The 15,845-nt window shown below is 42.3% G+C and overlaps 1 protein-coding gene across 1 annotated transcript in view; it reads left to right on the top strand.

Annotated features, from left to right (window-relative positions):
* Window positions 1-15,845, top strand: part of pdzd2 (PDZ domain containing 2) — a 422,227-nt gene that overhangs the window by 380,889 nt on the left and 25,493 nt on the right. The window contains exons 21-22 of the mRNA XM_048530010.2: window positions 3,232-7,009; window positions 14,956-15,073. Coding sequence (XP_048385967.2) covers window positions 3,232-7,009; window positions 14,956-15,073 — 3,896 coding nt within the window. The remainder of the gene's footprint in view (window positions 1-3,231; window positions 7,010-14,955; window positions 15,074-15,845) is intronic.

Raw genomic sequence — 15,845 nt, 5'->3', positions numbered from 1 at the left:
GGAGCACAAAAGCTGACGTTTCGGGCCTAGACCCTTCATCAGCCCTGGAAGAGGCTTCGCAGTGAGGTTAAAATAGTATCAGAGATAATGGGAACTGCAGATGCTGGAGATTCCAAGATAATAAAATGTGAGGCTGGATGAACACAGCAGGCCAAGCAGCATCTCAGGAGCACAAAAGCTGACGTTTCGGGCCTAGACCCTTCATCAGCCCTGGAAGAGGCTTCGCAGTGAGGTTAAAATAGTATCAGAGATAATGGGAACTGCAGATGCTGGAGATTCCAAGATAATAAAATGTGAGGCTGGATGAACACAGCAGGCCAAGCAGCATCTCAGGAGCACAAAAGCTGACGTTTCGGGCCTAGACCCTTCATCAGCCCTGGAAGAGGCTTCGCAGTGAGGTTAAAATAGTATCAGAGATAATGGGAACTGCAGATGCTGGAGATTCCAAGATAATAAAATGTGAGGCTGGATGAACACAGCAGGCCAAGCAGCATCTCAGGAGCACAAAAGCTGACGTTTCGGGCCTAGACCCTTCATCAGCCCTGGAAGAGGCTTCGCAGTGAGGTTAAAATAGTATCAGAGATAATGGGAACTGCAGATGCTGGAGATTCCAAGATAATAAAATGTGAGGCTGGATGAACACAGCAGGCCAAGCAGCATCTCAGGAGCACAAAAGCTGACGTTTCGGGCCTAGACCCTTCATCAGCCCTGGAAGAGGCTTCGCAGTGAGGTTAAAATAGTATCAGAGATAATGGGAACTGCAGATGCTGGAGATTCCAAGATAATAAAATGTGAGGCTGGATGAACACAGCAGGCCAAGCAGCATCTCAGGAGCACAAAAGCTGACGTTTCGGGCCTAGACCCTTCATCAGCCCTGGAAGAGGCTTCGCAGTGAGGTTAAAATAGTATATAACCTCACTGCGAAGCCTCTTCCAGGGCTCCAAGCTAAGCCAAGACTGCTTTGTAGAGCCCCTGTACTCATTTGCAACAAACAATAATACCTTCCAGTCACAAACCATTTCATCTCTTCCTCCCACTCCCTGGACAACATGCCCATCCTGGGCCTCCTCCAGTGTCACAACGACGCCACCCGGAAACTGGAGGAGCAGCACCTCATATTCCATCTTGGGAGCCTACAACCCAATGTCTCAATGTGGACTTTACCAGCTTCAAAATCTCCCCACCTTTGGCCTCATACCAAGACCCTCCTTCTCATCCACCCCTCCCTGACCTGTCCATCTTCTCTCCCACCTATCCACTCCTCCCACCTCACTAACCAATCCCCACCACTGCCTACCTGCACTCTCCTATCACTATCCCACCTACCTTCCCCAGCCGCACCCCTCCTCTCTCTATTTATTTCAGAGTTCCCTTCCCTGTCCCCCATTTCTGAAGAAGGGTTCTGACCCAAAACATCAGCTTTTCTGCTCCTCTCTTGCTGTCTGGCCTGCTGTGTTCCTCCAGCTCCACACTGTGTTATCTCTAACTCTAGCATCGGCAGTTCCTATAATCTCAAACTGCAGTCTTTATTCATTCTGTTTGTACTTGCTTTTGCTGGCTGGAAATAAAAGTTAATATTTGGAATTGTTCAGTTGCTTGCCTGTCTGTCATGTTCGCCAACTTGACAATGATAATTTTCAAGTCTCCGGTGGGCATTGGAGACAAAATAATAGTGATTTAGAGGGTGTTTAGAGAGGATATAATTAAAGACAGGTAAATTGTGTTGCAGTTAAAGTGAGAGAATGGAATTGAATGGGTGAGAGAGTGTCAGCTGCGCCACCTATGTGCCATGACTGCTCTGTGCTATGACATTTCTGGTGAGGGGCAACACCAGACTGCCAATGCTTTTCTGGGTCCTCAGCAACCTTTTAAAGATGGTACCAGCATCAGGGATACTGGTCTTTGGGAAGTTTTAGTAAGATGGAGCTGGAATTGAATGTGAGGAATGCCGTAGGGCTGGTATAGGTACTTAATGAGGCAAGTTGGCAAGATTCGGTGAGAGAATTCAATGAGCTTCTTGGTGAAAACCCTCCAAAAGAACTTATTTATGAGAAAAATTCACCCCATTTTGTCAGAGCTTTTCATCTTGCAGTCATCAGGAAAATTCGCAAGAATATCAGCTTAAGATGAAAACCAACTTAAGATGAAAACCAACATTTATGCTATGTGAGAAAAATGCAAGATTGACAAATTTTTTTGGCCGTGCTCAAAATATGGCACTACCAAATGGCTGCTTCAAATTTCAAGACGTTTACTGTAGCAAACAAACGGAAAGCAACATCAATTAAACATTAATTAATAGGCTACAAATACTTTTAACTACAGAAAAGATAACCCTTAATAATGCCCAAACACCACTGGTAGCCACAATGTGCCACATATATTCCTTATAGCATGTCCTCTGCTGATTACAGATGTTTCAATGATCAAGGAACTGTGCCATCTTCTTCAACAGGAACTAGAACTAGTTGGACATGATAGCACTGCTTGGATCTGTTACTGTTTCCCTCAATCTTGACAGTAGGTCCTTTCACGAAAAAGCAGAAGACATAACGCACATTTCCCAGTTCACCAACTAATCCTGCATGAGGGAGTTGACAGAGATCCCATACCCTAGAAGAAAGGGTCTCTTTCTAGAGAGAGGCAGGAGGAGCGAGGACTATTGGCATATCTGAGAAAAACGTTTCTATTGCCTGTTTCACTATTTGCTGGCCCCCTCCTTACAGCCACTTGCACTACATGCAGTCAGTGGTATATTCCATGGAATCAGAACCGTTCCCCTTAGAGTGGGACAGGTCAGCTGAAACATTTATTAGGCGCACGTGCCCTATGGGATCTTCGGCCTACAAGGACCATGGGTTGCATTAAATTAATTCTACAATAATTGAAATAATCAGATGCCAAGTAGTTTGCGTACGCCTGCCTCAACAATATCTGGGTGCAAGCTAATCACAAATGTAACCGTTATACCCCAAAACAGGACAATCCAATTTTTGGCCTTTAATGATTTACTGTAAGCTAACTTGCATTTAATAAACTTTATTATTTCAGATAGGAGCTCAGAAATTATATTCCCACCAATTGCATAATTTCTTCTTCCTGCTCCAACTATAGGAAGGACAGGATTAATACAATATAATGCTAATCATTATAGATTCGTCTAAATATGATTCAATATATAACAAGATTTGAAATATGACAGTATTGTCCAATGCTTATTTTTTTCTGCAGCTGTGGACAGATTATCGACGCTCATCTCATCATCATCTACAGATCTGAATTTAGTAGAACCTAATTCTGTAGAACTTGATCAAAATATGATCACCAACAAAAGCAATGCACAAATGTTTGAAGACTTTATGCAAAACACAACATCAAGCTTTGAAATGCAGCCCCTGGAAAAACCTACTGGAGACAATATGGTGGAAAACAAAGTAATTTCACAGGATTGCAGTACCTTGCCACACAGTCATAGATCTGACATCCCAGTTACAGACATTGATGATGTTATCAGTCAGCTAGATTCTGTTGAGGATGACATCCCAAATACTTCATCTTTGAATTCAGAAAGGAGTCAAGTTGATATTGCTGCTCATTCCATAACAACTCTGAACAACACAAATGATGTCAGTAATAAAGGTGACTCTTCAATTGACATCACACAAGAGGTTCTCGACTATTCTGTTCTGAATTCAGTCAACACAGGCAAAGTATTTTCGGTAAACAAAACATGTCTGACTAACTATTCCAGAAACTTGAGTACTGAGAAGAAGGACAAACAAATGGGTTTAACAGACACCAAGGAAGATAGTAAACAACAATCTATGTACGCTGCTGCAGTGGACTCTGATTCAGAGGCTGAATCTTTGGATAGCCCTCATTCATCCTGTAATAAAGTGGCCCTGGGTTTACCTGGAGATGTTGTTTTCACGCACTGTGAAAACCTTAGTATTGCAGATTCGGATACAGAAGAGGTTGAAATCTGCTTCCAGCCCAGTGATCAAGCTCAAACTCCAGAGCAATTTGTGCAACTTCCAACAAATCTGAACCAGGAGGTTCTGCATGAGAGTGACTTATCAATGACCAAGCTTGCTCCAGAAGCAGGAAAAGAGACAATTTCAGCAGATAAAAAGACATACCATAAAAATGAGCATAGTTTAATCTATTCCACGCTGCCTTTCAATTTTGATATGACTGGCATAGAGGTTGCCAAACAGAGCCTAACGTCAAATCATACGACTGATAGACTTGCCGAACCAGTAAAATCTGAAAGCACAAGTATCTGTACGGCTTCTAATGTGAATGAGTCACAAAATAAACATCTAGGATTTGATCCTTCTTCCAAGCAGAATCTGCCAATAAGCTCTCTGGAAGACACAGGTGTGATGACTTTTCATAATCAAAAAGATTCAGACAAAGGCCAATGTATCGAAGAAGAGACCAGGGAATTTGATAAAAAGTTGGAACTTCCCAGTGATTCTGCCTTTTCTGCATCAAGACTTCAGTCAGAATCATGTTTGGAATTGAATAAAACAGATGATTTTTCTTCACCGCAAGATGCGTTGAAGCATTCTAAGAAGGCAGAAATTACAAAAGTAAGTCATAATTCCTTGTATCCAGTGCCTAAACCCAGATTATCCGCTACAAGTAAGCCAAATCTGGGTTCTCAGAATGTTGCCTTATCTATGATTCAGCTCAGAAAGGAAAGACTAACTTTGTCAGGTAGTGGGAAAAATTCTAGTCCCCTGCCACAAAGACAAAATCAATTCAAACAATCCTTAGGACCACAAATTGGGAAATCTTCCATGCCATTTAAAGGACAAAATGAAAGTGGTGCAGCATCTCAAATGTGTGCTAGATCTAAGTTTCAGGACAAAACACAGAAGTTCTATTCTGCACCAAAACTAAAGGGTCTCAGCATTAAAAGTAAAAACAAACCACCATCTGAAACCAATGAGAAGAGTGCAGCAAAATCTGATGGATTCAAAAAATCAGAAACATTGCAGAAATGTCCAGAAAAGTTAGGAGTTTGTGATCATCAATCATCAAAACTCACCACCAGAAGAGCATCTTTGACATGTAATATAAAAACAAATAAACATCCTGAAAAAAATAAATCCGAAGCAAAGAATGAGAAAGAAATCAATAACGTTCCTGTACATTCTTCAGGAGAACAGCTTTCAATCTATTTGTCGGTAGATGATAATTTCCTAATAAGAGAGAAAGATAAGGGTGAAACAAAGACCTCCAATATCACAGGTAAAGTGGATTTGTGCAACGAACAACAAAGACAAGTTTTGAAAGTAGATCCTAAAAATCAAAAAGAGACAGATCAACAAATAATACTGGATCATAAACGAAAAGAGGAAGAACCCACAGAAACTGTATGGATTAGAGGTCCTCATGAATCATATGGGGAATCAAAAAATTATGGAAATCAAGAAAGCATTACACAAATATCCAATGAAACATCTGCTGAACAATATGTCACATCTCCTGTAGAATTATCTCAGAATATTGACACGATGAACAAAACCCAGAAGAACTTGGCTCATGAAGCACAAACAGTAGAGCAGAAACTGTTACAAAAAGAACAGGTGGATGGACATTTACAACCTTCAGGATATAAATCATTGGAAGAATCTACTGTACCCTCATCTTCATTCAATGTAGTTGAAGAGCAAGAATGCATAGCAACCCGACGGAGCTTTATCGAATTAAAACTAACATCACCTCCATTGGAGAGGAAAGAAGTTAATAACATAGCTACTCCTATAGGGTTTTTGGAGCACAAGTCAGAGAAATGCCCTATAGTTCAGGATAATGCCCAGAAACCAAAAATAGCTCCTAAACCTCCTGTGAGCTTAGAGCAGAGACCAACTCAATTAAGTAGTGATGACACACAATTAGATAAGAATCCATCTGAACCCTATCTCATTAAAGCTTCTCAAAGACAGAAACTGTTACTGGAGAGAGAGGTAAAATCATTTGACACATCACAATTACACACCATTGTTAAAAGTACAGATAATGTTCAACCAAATGTTGAGGCAACAGGAACCTTAAAGAAATCTTTGAGTGAAGAAAAACACTCCAGCACAGATTTTATCTTCTATCAAAGAGATAAAGATAAATCAAATAGGGGAAGTTCAACAAATGAGCTGAATTGTCCACCAGAAGGAGGCTCTTTTTCTGTCAGACAGAGAATTAAGTCTTTTGAGAGCCTAGCAAGCTTCGACAAACCAGTAATCAGGAAAATAGACACACATTTTCTAGACTCATCCTTTGTTATTTGCAATGCCAATTCATCTACCAAGCCAGCAATAGGAAGGCGAATATCAGGAAGTGCAATACCTCTAACAACATCTAATGTTTCATCTGTTCGAGACTTTGATGTGTCACGTGCATTGAGACGTAGTTTGAGCTCCTACACTGAAGGGAGGTCTGAGATTGCCTTTCCATCAACACAATTAGAAAAGTCTCCATCAAGTGTGGCTTTTCTCAACTTTGAACCAAATCATTCAAAGAGCTATGCTGAGGATCTTAAGAAGACCAAGGAATGTGAGTCTAGTAGCAAAATGTCTCAGGAGCAGGATTTAAATTCATGCAAGGTTAACAACAGTAAAAATAGATCGTCAGTCAACCATCGACCAAACTCTTTGTCTCGGTCCAAGCTGCGGGAACTGAGAGCATTAAGCATGCCAGATCTTGACAAATTGTGCAGTGATTATTCTAGTGATCCAACAACCCAGAGTTTTAAAAGTGAACTGGAAGTCAAGCCAAGAACATCTATTGGTCTTGCTGCTGAAAGCCTAACAAATGTGTCTTCTGGAACTGCTTCTGCTACCAGTGGTTCTGGTTCGGTGAAAATCTATAGATCTGGAATTTCTAATTTCAGATCAAAGAATTCCTGGAAAAGCAGCAATGGAGCACTAGATTTGTGGTCTGACGACGAGCTGGCAAATAGTCAGAGTTTGTCGGACAACAAAAGCAGAAGTTGGTCAGTCAGGTTAGTAAGAATAATGCCTGAAGCTATGTACTGAATTATGTTGATTTAAAACAGGGAATAATTCATTGATGTTCTCTAAATGTCAAGAGCGGGCAAATGTGCAAAAGAACAAAACACCCAAATTATTTAAGTTTGGTGCAAGCTTGGTGGCAGAATGCATCAGATGAGAAGGTAGTGTCTCTGCCCTAATTAAAGCCATGGGGGGAAGAATTATGGACATCATTCCTATCCCAATTCCAGTTGAGGCCCTAAATTAAAGCCCAGTAGAGGACTCGGTCCAAATGCTGCTGCTCAGCATTGGGAGGAGAACTTACCATGCAGGAAACCGAAAAAGCATAATCAGAATTTCTTGCAGGGTCTCGGGATTGGGCAGGGAGAAATGCCCTTTTCAAAGGCACTCAGTGCTTGAGCAAGGGACCCAGTTTTGGGAAGGGAGATCCTCTTGAGAATCACCTTCCTGCCCAACTCATTTCGTTACTGAACCACAGGAGTCAGGGTTGATATTCTGAGGGTCCATGAACACATATTGTTAAATCCTGGACAACCTGATCTCTTTTGATGCAATTGTAATCATGTCCACATATTGTGGTGGCCCATTATTGCTAGACAATCAACTGTAAGTGGAAGTTAAAACATAGTAACAGTTTCAGGCAGGTGTAATTCAGTCAGTTTACTCTTCCTGACTATAGTATTGCCTTGGAATATTTCTATTAGCCCTGAATCACATATAGAGAAAGACCAAAAATGTTAAATTCTTGGCTTTCCATTCGTTTGACCCTTGACAATTAGTGAATATTATGTTTAGAACAGTTAGTCAATCTTCTATCTCAATGTTGCTGTTTCTCATCTCTTCTATATCTCTGTCCTCTCCTGCCAACGTATCCTTTCTGCATTATTCACTTTGTCTTTTTCTTCTTCCTTTGCTGGAGGAATAAGTTCCTAAGACATAGGTGCAGAATTAAGCCATTTGGCACGTCAAAGTCTGGTCTGCCATTCGACCACGGCTGATATGCTCCTCACCCCCCATTTTCCTGCCTTCTCCCCATAACCCTTCAACCCATTACCAATTAAAAATCTGTCTAACTCCTCCTTAAATTTACTCACTGTCCCAGCAATCACCGCACCTTTGGGTAGCAAATTCCACAGATTCATAACCCTTTGGGAGAAGTAGTTGCTCCTCAACTCTCTTTTAAATTTGCTACCTCTTATCCTAAGACTATGACCCCTCATCCTAGAATGGTCCACAAGATGAAGCACCTGCTCCACATATAATTTATCCACGCCTTTTATCATATTGAATACCTCAATTTGATCACCTCTCATTCTTCTAAATTCCAGAGAGTATAAGCCTAAACTGTTCAATCTCTGTTCATATGATAAACCTCTCATCTCTAGAATCAATTGGTGAACTTCCTCTGAACTGCCTCTAAGGCCACTACATCTTTCCTCAAATAAGGGGACCAAAACTATGCGCAGTACTGCAGCTGCAGTCTCACCAATGTCTTATCTAGTTGCAATAATACTTCCTTACTTTAATACTCTATTACTTTAACTATAAAAGCCAACATTCCATTTGCTTTCTGTATTATCTGCTGTACCTGCATGCTAGTTTTCTGTGACTCATGAACATGGACACCCAGATCCCTCTGCACCAGAGCACCCCACAATCTCTCCCATTTAGATAATAGGTCGCCTTCCCATTTTTCCACCCAAAATACATGACTTCATGCTTATCCACATTAAACTCCATCAGCCACATTTTGTCCCACTCTCCTAACCGATCTATATCCATTTGTAAGGTTCTGATTTACTCATTGCTGTTGACTGTCCTGCCTATTTTTGTGTGATCCACAAATTTGATTCTAGAACTTTCTTTCCCTGTATCCAAGTCATTAAGGTAGATTGTAAATAGCTGGGGTCCAAGGACTGAACCTTGTGGCTCACCACTTGTTACTTCTTTCCATCCCAAAAAAACCCATGTATCCTGACTGTCTTCTATCCATCAGCCATGGAATGGCCTGGTGCGGCTGAGATAGAAGTCACCAAAGATAGAAGCTTGTTTGCTGTACTGCATGTGTGTTAGGGTGTGGACCTCAGTGTCTGTTTCAACTCCAGTTTGATGTCCTGTCCTCTCTTTTTCCAAATTTCTACCCTTCGCTCTCATCACCTCACTTTGGTTCTTTCCTCAAAATAATTTTAAGAAAAGCTACTGGACAGAAAGTACTTTAACTAGGATAACAATGTCCAATGAATCTAGCTGTTTGAACAGCACTAAGTCAAATGCATATAGAACCTAGAAACAAAGAATTATTTGCATTCCAGGAGGCTATTCAGCCATGTCCATGCTATTCAACAAAGAATCACCCAACCTTCCACTTTCACTTTTTGGTATGTAGCCCTGTAGATCACAGCACTTTTGAGTGCGTATTTAAATGTTTTTAAATGTGATGTGGGTTTTGCCTCAATCATCCTTTCAGTACTGAGTTCCAGAGCCTCACCATCCTCTGAGTCAAAATATTATTCGACTCCCCTCTATTCCTTCAACGATTCACTTTATATCTATGTCTCCAAATTATTGTAGAGTGCATTTTATGGATTGCAAATTTGCTCACACCCCTGCTAAAAAGTCTTGAGTCTGCCCATGATCTTGACACAGCAATTTATCACTGGAAGCAATGTTAGTGACCTTAAAGTGAGAGTCCCACCAGTTTCTTGGGAGGATGTTCCGTGGAATTGGCTGCTTGTTTTGCAGTCCCACCAGCGCCAGCAAGAATGATGACAGTTGTTGGGACCACAGACCCATCATCCCAAGGAGCCCTGATAACTCTGGGCGGAGGGTCTTGGTGAGTGGGGTGGAATTTACAAAGGGGGACTTTGGGGGACAAGGGTGGTAAGAGGAACTAGGTGCAAGAGGCCTCAGGGGTCAATTTAAGGATTTAGGGACTTTGGGGAAGGGTGCCTCTGATAGGCCATTAGTAACCAATAACTGTCCATGTAAGCGCCTCAATATGTCCAAAGTTGAGTGGGCCACCTGAAACCTTTCATACTGTAAAATTTCAGACAGATTGGGGAGGGAATGTAGTTGGTGGGGGGAATCACTTAACAAAATTTTGTGATTCCCCCCATCTCTTCCATCCCACACCAAATATCACCCTGAGTGTTTGCTAATGGGGAGAGAAATCTCTTTTCCGCTCTATCTAGGGCACTTATAAATTTAATTAAGTCTCCCTTCATTCTCCTGTGTTCCAGAGAAAACAACACAGCTGACCCAAAGGAGCAGCAAAGTTGACGTTTCGGGTCGAGACTCTTCTTCAGGAAAGGGGGAAAGGAAGGGGATTCTGAAATAAATAGGGAGAGAGGGGGAGGTGAGTAGAAGATGGATAAAGGAAAAGATAGGGTGAGAGGAGACAGACAGGTCAAAGAGGTGGGATTAGAGCCAGTGAAGGTGAGTGTAGGTGGGGAGTTAGGGAAGGGATAAGTCAGTCCAGGGAGGACAGACAGGTCAAGGAGGCGGGATGAGGCTAGTGGGTAGGAGATGGGGATGGGACTTGAGGTGGGAGGAATGGTTAGGGAGGCGGAGACGATCTGGGCTGGTTTTGGGATGCGGCCAGGGGAGGGGAGGTTTTGAGCTTGTGAAGTCCTTGGGCTGCAGGGTTCCCAAGCGAAATATGAGATGCTGTTCCTGCATCTTTAGGGTGGCGTCATCATGGCAATGTAGGAGGCCCCGGATGGACGTGTCTTCACAGGAGTCGGGGGGGTGGGAGTTGAAATGGTTTGCAACAGGGAGGTGTAGTTGTTTGTTGCGAACTGAGCGTATATGCTCCACAAAGCGGTCCCCATACAATTGATTGATTTTATTGTCACATGTGCCAAAAGACAGTGAAAAGCTTTGTTTGCAAGCGGTACAGGCAGATCACAGCAAGCAAAGGATTTCTGAAGAAGTGTCTAGGCCCGAAACGTCAGCCTTCCTGCTCCTCTGATGCTGCTTGGCTTGTTGTGTTCATCCAGCTCTACACTTTGTTATCTAAGACTTAGAGGCACACGGGTTACATTGCAAGTTACATCATTTAAGGCTACAGTCCATTCAACAGACTGATAACAGCCTGAAAGAAGCTGTTCCTGAACCTGCTTGTGTGTGTGTTCAGATTTCTGTACCTTCTGCCTGATAGGAGAAGTTATATAGGTAGTCATTACCTGGGTGCGATGGGTCTTTGATGATGTTGGCCGCCTTTCCACTGCAGTGAGTTGCACAAGTAGAGTCCATGGATGGAAGGTTGGCTTCTATGATGGTCTGGGCTGTGCACACCACCTTCTGTAGTTTCTTATGGTCCTGGACAGAGCAGTTGCTGGACAGTATGCATTCAGTGATGTGTCGGTAGAAGTTGGTGAGGCACCTTATGGACATGCCAAATTTCCTGAGCTGCCTGAGGAGGAAGTGTTGTTGTACCTTCTTGACTGTTGCATTTATATGGAAAGTTCAGATACGTTGCTGGTTATTATCACTCATAGGAACTTGATGCTCTTCACTCTCTAAACCTTAGTTCCGTTGTTGTAGATGGGGTCATGTGCTCCTCCCTTCTACCTGAAGTCGATGATCAGTTCTTTAGTTTTGCCAGTGTTGAGAGACAGATTGTTTTTATTGCACCACGTCACGAAGCCCTCTATTTCCCTTCTGTATTTTGACTTGTCATTGTTAGATATCCATCCCATGACTGTGGTGTTGTCAGAAAACTTGTAGATGGCGTTCTTCGGAATTTGGCAACACCATCTTAGCTATATAGGGAGTACAGTAGGTGGCTGAGGATATATTCTTGACGGGTGGGGGGCTCCAGTGCTGAGTGTTATTCTGGAAGAGGTGCAGTTACCCATCCTCACTGATTGCGGTCTGTGGGTCAGAAAGCTGAGGATCCAGTTGCAGAGGGTGGAGCTGAAACCAAGTTCATGAAACAGGATGTTGTATTTTTAGCTCTTTTGTGCTCTTTTAAAATTTGCTTAAACTATTTCTTTAAACATTTTAAGACCGTAAGACAAAGGGGCAGAAAGCCATTTAACCTATCAATGTGATAAAGATATGAATCAGAGATAACAAGGTGTAGAGCTGGATGAACACAGCAGGCCAGGCAGCATCAGAGGAGCAGGAAAGCTGACGCTTTGGGTCGAGACCCTTCCTCGGAACTGGGGGAGGGAAAGGGGGTTCTGAAATAAATAGGGAGGGGGGGAGGCGGATAGAAGATGGATAAAGGATGGATAGGTGGAGAGGAGATAGATAGGTCAAAAGGTGGGGATGGAGGCATGAAAGTGAGTGTAGGTGGGGAGTTAGGGAGGGGATAGGTCAGTCCAGGGAGGACGGACAGGTCAAGGGAAAACCAAACAGAGGCTTGGGGACCGCTTTGTGAAACACCTATGCTTGGTTCGTGACAAACGACTGTACCTTCCAGTCATGAACTATTTCAACTCCCCCCCCCACTCCTCGGACGACATGTCCGTCCTGGGCCTCCTGCACTGCCACAACGATGCCACCCAAGGTTGCAGAAACAGCAACTCATATTTCTCTTGGGAACCCTGCAGCCCAATGGTATCAATATGGACTTCACAAGCTTCAAAGTCTCCCCTCACCCAACTGCATCCCAAAACCAGCCCAGCTCATCTCTGCCTCCCTGCCCGGTTCATCCTCCCACCTTTCCCCTCCTCCCACCTCAAGCCCCACCCCCATCTCCTACCTATTAGCCTCATCCCGTCTCCTTGATGTGTCTGTCCTCCCTGGACTGATCTATCCCCTCCATAACTCCCCACCTACACTCACCTTTACTGGCTTCAACCCCACCTCTTTGACTTGTCTGTCTCCACTCCACCTATCTTCTCCTTTGTCCATCTTCTATCCGCCTCCCCACCTCGCTATTTATTTCAGAACCCTCTTCCCCTCCCCCATTTCTGAAGAAGGGTTTCGACCCAAAACGTCAAGCTTTCCTGCTCCTCTGATGCTGCTTGGCCTGCTGTGTTCATCCAGCTCAATACCTTGTTATCTCAGATTCTCCAACATCGGCAGTTCCTACTATCTCTGCAGGCAAGTGGGATTAGTTTAGTTTGGGGACATGTTCGGTGTGGATTGTTGGACAGAAGTGTCTGTTTCCATGCTGTATGACTTTATAGATCATGGCTGATCTGATAACCCTCAATTCCACTTTCCTGTCTTTTCTCTATAAACCTTGACTTTTAAAAATTTTTTTTATTGATTGAAAATCTGTTTATCTCATCCTTGAACATAATCAAGAACCGAACCTGCAGTAAGGAATTACACAGATTCACCACCCTCTGAGAGAAGGAAATGCCCTCTGCCTTAAATGTTCATTCCCTTATTCTGAGATTGTGCCCTCAGGTCCAAGTACTATCCAAGGGAGAACAATCTTTTCACATCTACCCTGCAGAGTACCCTAAGAAGCTTGTCTGCTTCAATAAGGTTGCCGCTCATTCTCTAAAGTTTCAATCATTACAAAGTACAGGTTATATTTGAATACAGCCTACTTAATTTATTTCCGTAAGACAGTCCCTGTGTGTCTGGAATCAGCTGAGTGAACATTCTTTGGACTGCTTCCAATGTCAGCATATCTTTGCTTAGATAAGGGGCCTGAAACTGCTCAGAACATTGGTCTGATTAGTGTCTTGTATAGTTTTAGCAATACCTTCCAAATTTTTTACACCATTCCCCCGAAATCAAGGCCAAAAACTGAACTTGGATGCTACTTTTTGTCATCTGTGGGTAAAGATTTCTGAATTCCTCTGTTCTGTCACTATCTGCAGTTTTTCTTCACTTAAATAATGTTCACTTCCTGTATTCTTCCTGCCAAAGTGCATAACCTAACATTTTCCCACCTTTTATTCCATCTGCCAAGGTTTTGCCCACTCACTTAACTTGTCTGTATTCCTCTACAGATGCTTGTGTCATCATCATAATTTCCTTCCCATCTATTCTTATGTCATCTGTAGACCTGACTATAGTACATTTCCTCATCCAAGTTATTAATATATATTGTAAATAATAAGTTTCAGTAACAGAGAAGAACACTTTATGAGGCACTGTGAACCCAGTAACCAGTTTGCACAATCACAGATGATTTACAATCTCTACTGAACAGTACTTCTGCCATTACAACAAAACTATCAGAGTGCCACCTACAGGAATGAAGAATGTTGCGTAATGAGTTTTTATTAAAGTTCTTTTCTAAATTTAGTGCATAACAGGTAGAGGTATGATGATGGAAAAGTGGTACAGAAACCAACTGTGTCCCTTAAAGGAGAAGTATGCTTTTTGCAAGTTGATTATTTGCTCACTCAGGCTTTCACAGGCAGGATTTCACAGCAGAGATTGCTTCAAAAGCAAATTGTCGTTCCTAGTGGCAAGGTTGTCAGTCAGAAACTATTCTGCACAAAACCATGTTTTATATATTTTAATTGTTGATCATCACTTCTGAGCAGCTACCGAGAGCTCAAGTGGTCATTTTTAGCCCCTTGCTGTGCAGAGAGATATATTTATTGTTGTTTTGAAGCATTTCAGTTCTCCTGTGTTTCTGCTATTCCACAGCCCACATAGAGATTCTAAACATACATTCAACTTTATGTAAAAAATGGGAAATTAGAGTTTTATTTTTGTTATGAGGTCGTTTTATCTGCCTGCCTGTTCTCTACAGGCCACACACACTTAGCCTGTGGAGCAGAGTTCTGGACCCTGCCTTGAGACTCCATGCAAAAATATGATTTCTAAAACAGGTGAACCACAAGGAGAGAACATGCAACCAACTAATCTGGGCTATGTCTTGTTTTAGCTAAAATACGCTGTTGTTGCTGTTTTGATTATGAAATACTTCTGTTAAACTGCATTGTCGATTTAAGAAGTTTTGTAATGACTCTTGACCTATGGTATTCTTACGCCTTCAAAATCTGTTTTTCAGCCTTGAAGATTTATCCCATTCCTCCCAGGAGAAGCAGAAATTACATGCTGTTTTGTCATCGATAATAGCTAAAGCAGATGTTGCAAAACTAATACAGGAAGCTGAGATAGTAGCTGAGGTGAGATTTTCCAACATTCTGAATCCCCAGAGCTAGAGATTTTTGTTGGTTCCCAATGTTTGCTAACAGGTATGCTGCTTGTGCTTGTAGCCATGGAAGTGAACATTGCAAAAGACAAAACTGTTGAAAAAAGTGCTAATGGCATTAATTCAGAGATAATGGGAACTGCAGATGCTGGAGAATCCGAGATAACAAAGTGTGAAGCTGGATGAACGCAGCAGGCCAAGCAGCATCTTAGGAGCAGGAAAACTGACGTTTCGGGCCTAGACCCTTCATCAGAAATGTGTTTCCAAAACGTCAGCTTTCGTGCTCCTAATGCATTAATTGTTTGTCTTAGCATTATTCAAGGTTTTCAGTATTTCTGACGGGGGAATAACCATCAGCAACAATGTATGTCACTTCAATGTCAGTTGCTTGCATAAAGTTCGCAGCAGGGAAAGGTACTTTTGTGTCTCAGTTTGTATACCTATAACTCAGAAATGACAGTTTGTGTTATAGTAGCATAACTTCAGCAGCTGTCTTTTATCACCTACAAAGATCTTGTGGACAGTACAACCTGGGTAATTCTGACTTGATGGCCTTTAAACTCTGCCTAATTTTCTTCCTTCCCCATTGTTCTAAATGGAAAACACCACCTAGATTATAGAATAGACTTGTTGCCACCAGTGACTAATTTCAGTACCTTTGTGTCCTATTTTGAGATCTGTGGGCATGCAATAATATTTTCCATGCCTAGTTCAGTTCTCAAAACAATCCATTCTTAGGAATTAGC

Source organism: Stegostoma tigrinum, chromosome 1 (genome assembly GCF_030684315.1).
Source record: "Stegostoma tigrinum isolate sSteTig4 chromosome 1, sSteTig4.hap1, whole genome shotgun sequence".
In the NCBI taxonomy this organism is placed as follows: Eukaryota; Metazoa; Chordata; class Chondrichthyes; order Orectolobiformes; family Stegostomatidae; genus Stegostoma; species Stegostoma tigrinum.
This window is presented reverse-complemented; position numbering and strand designations above follow the sequence as displayed.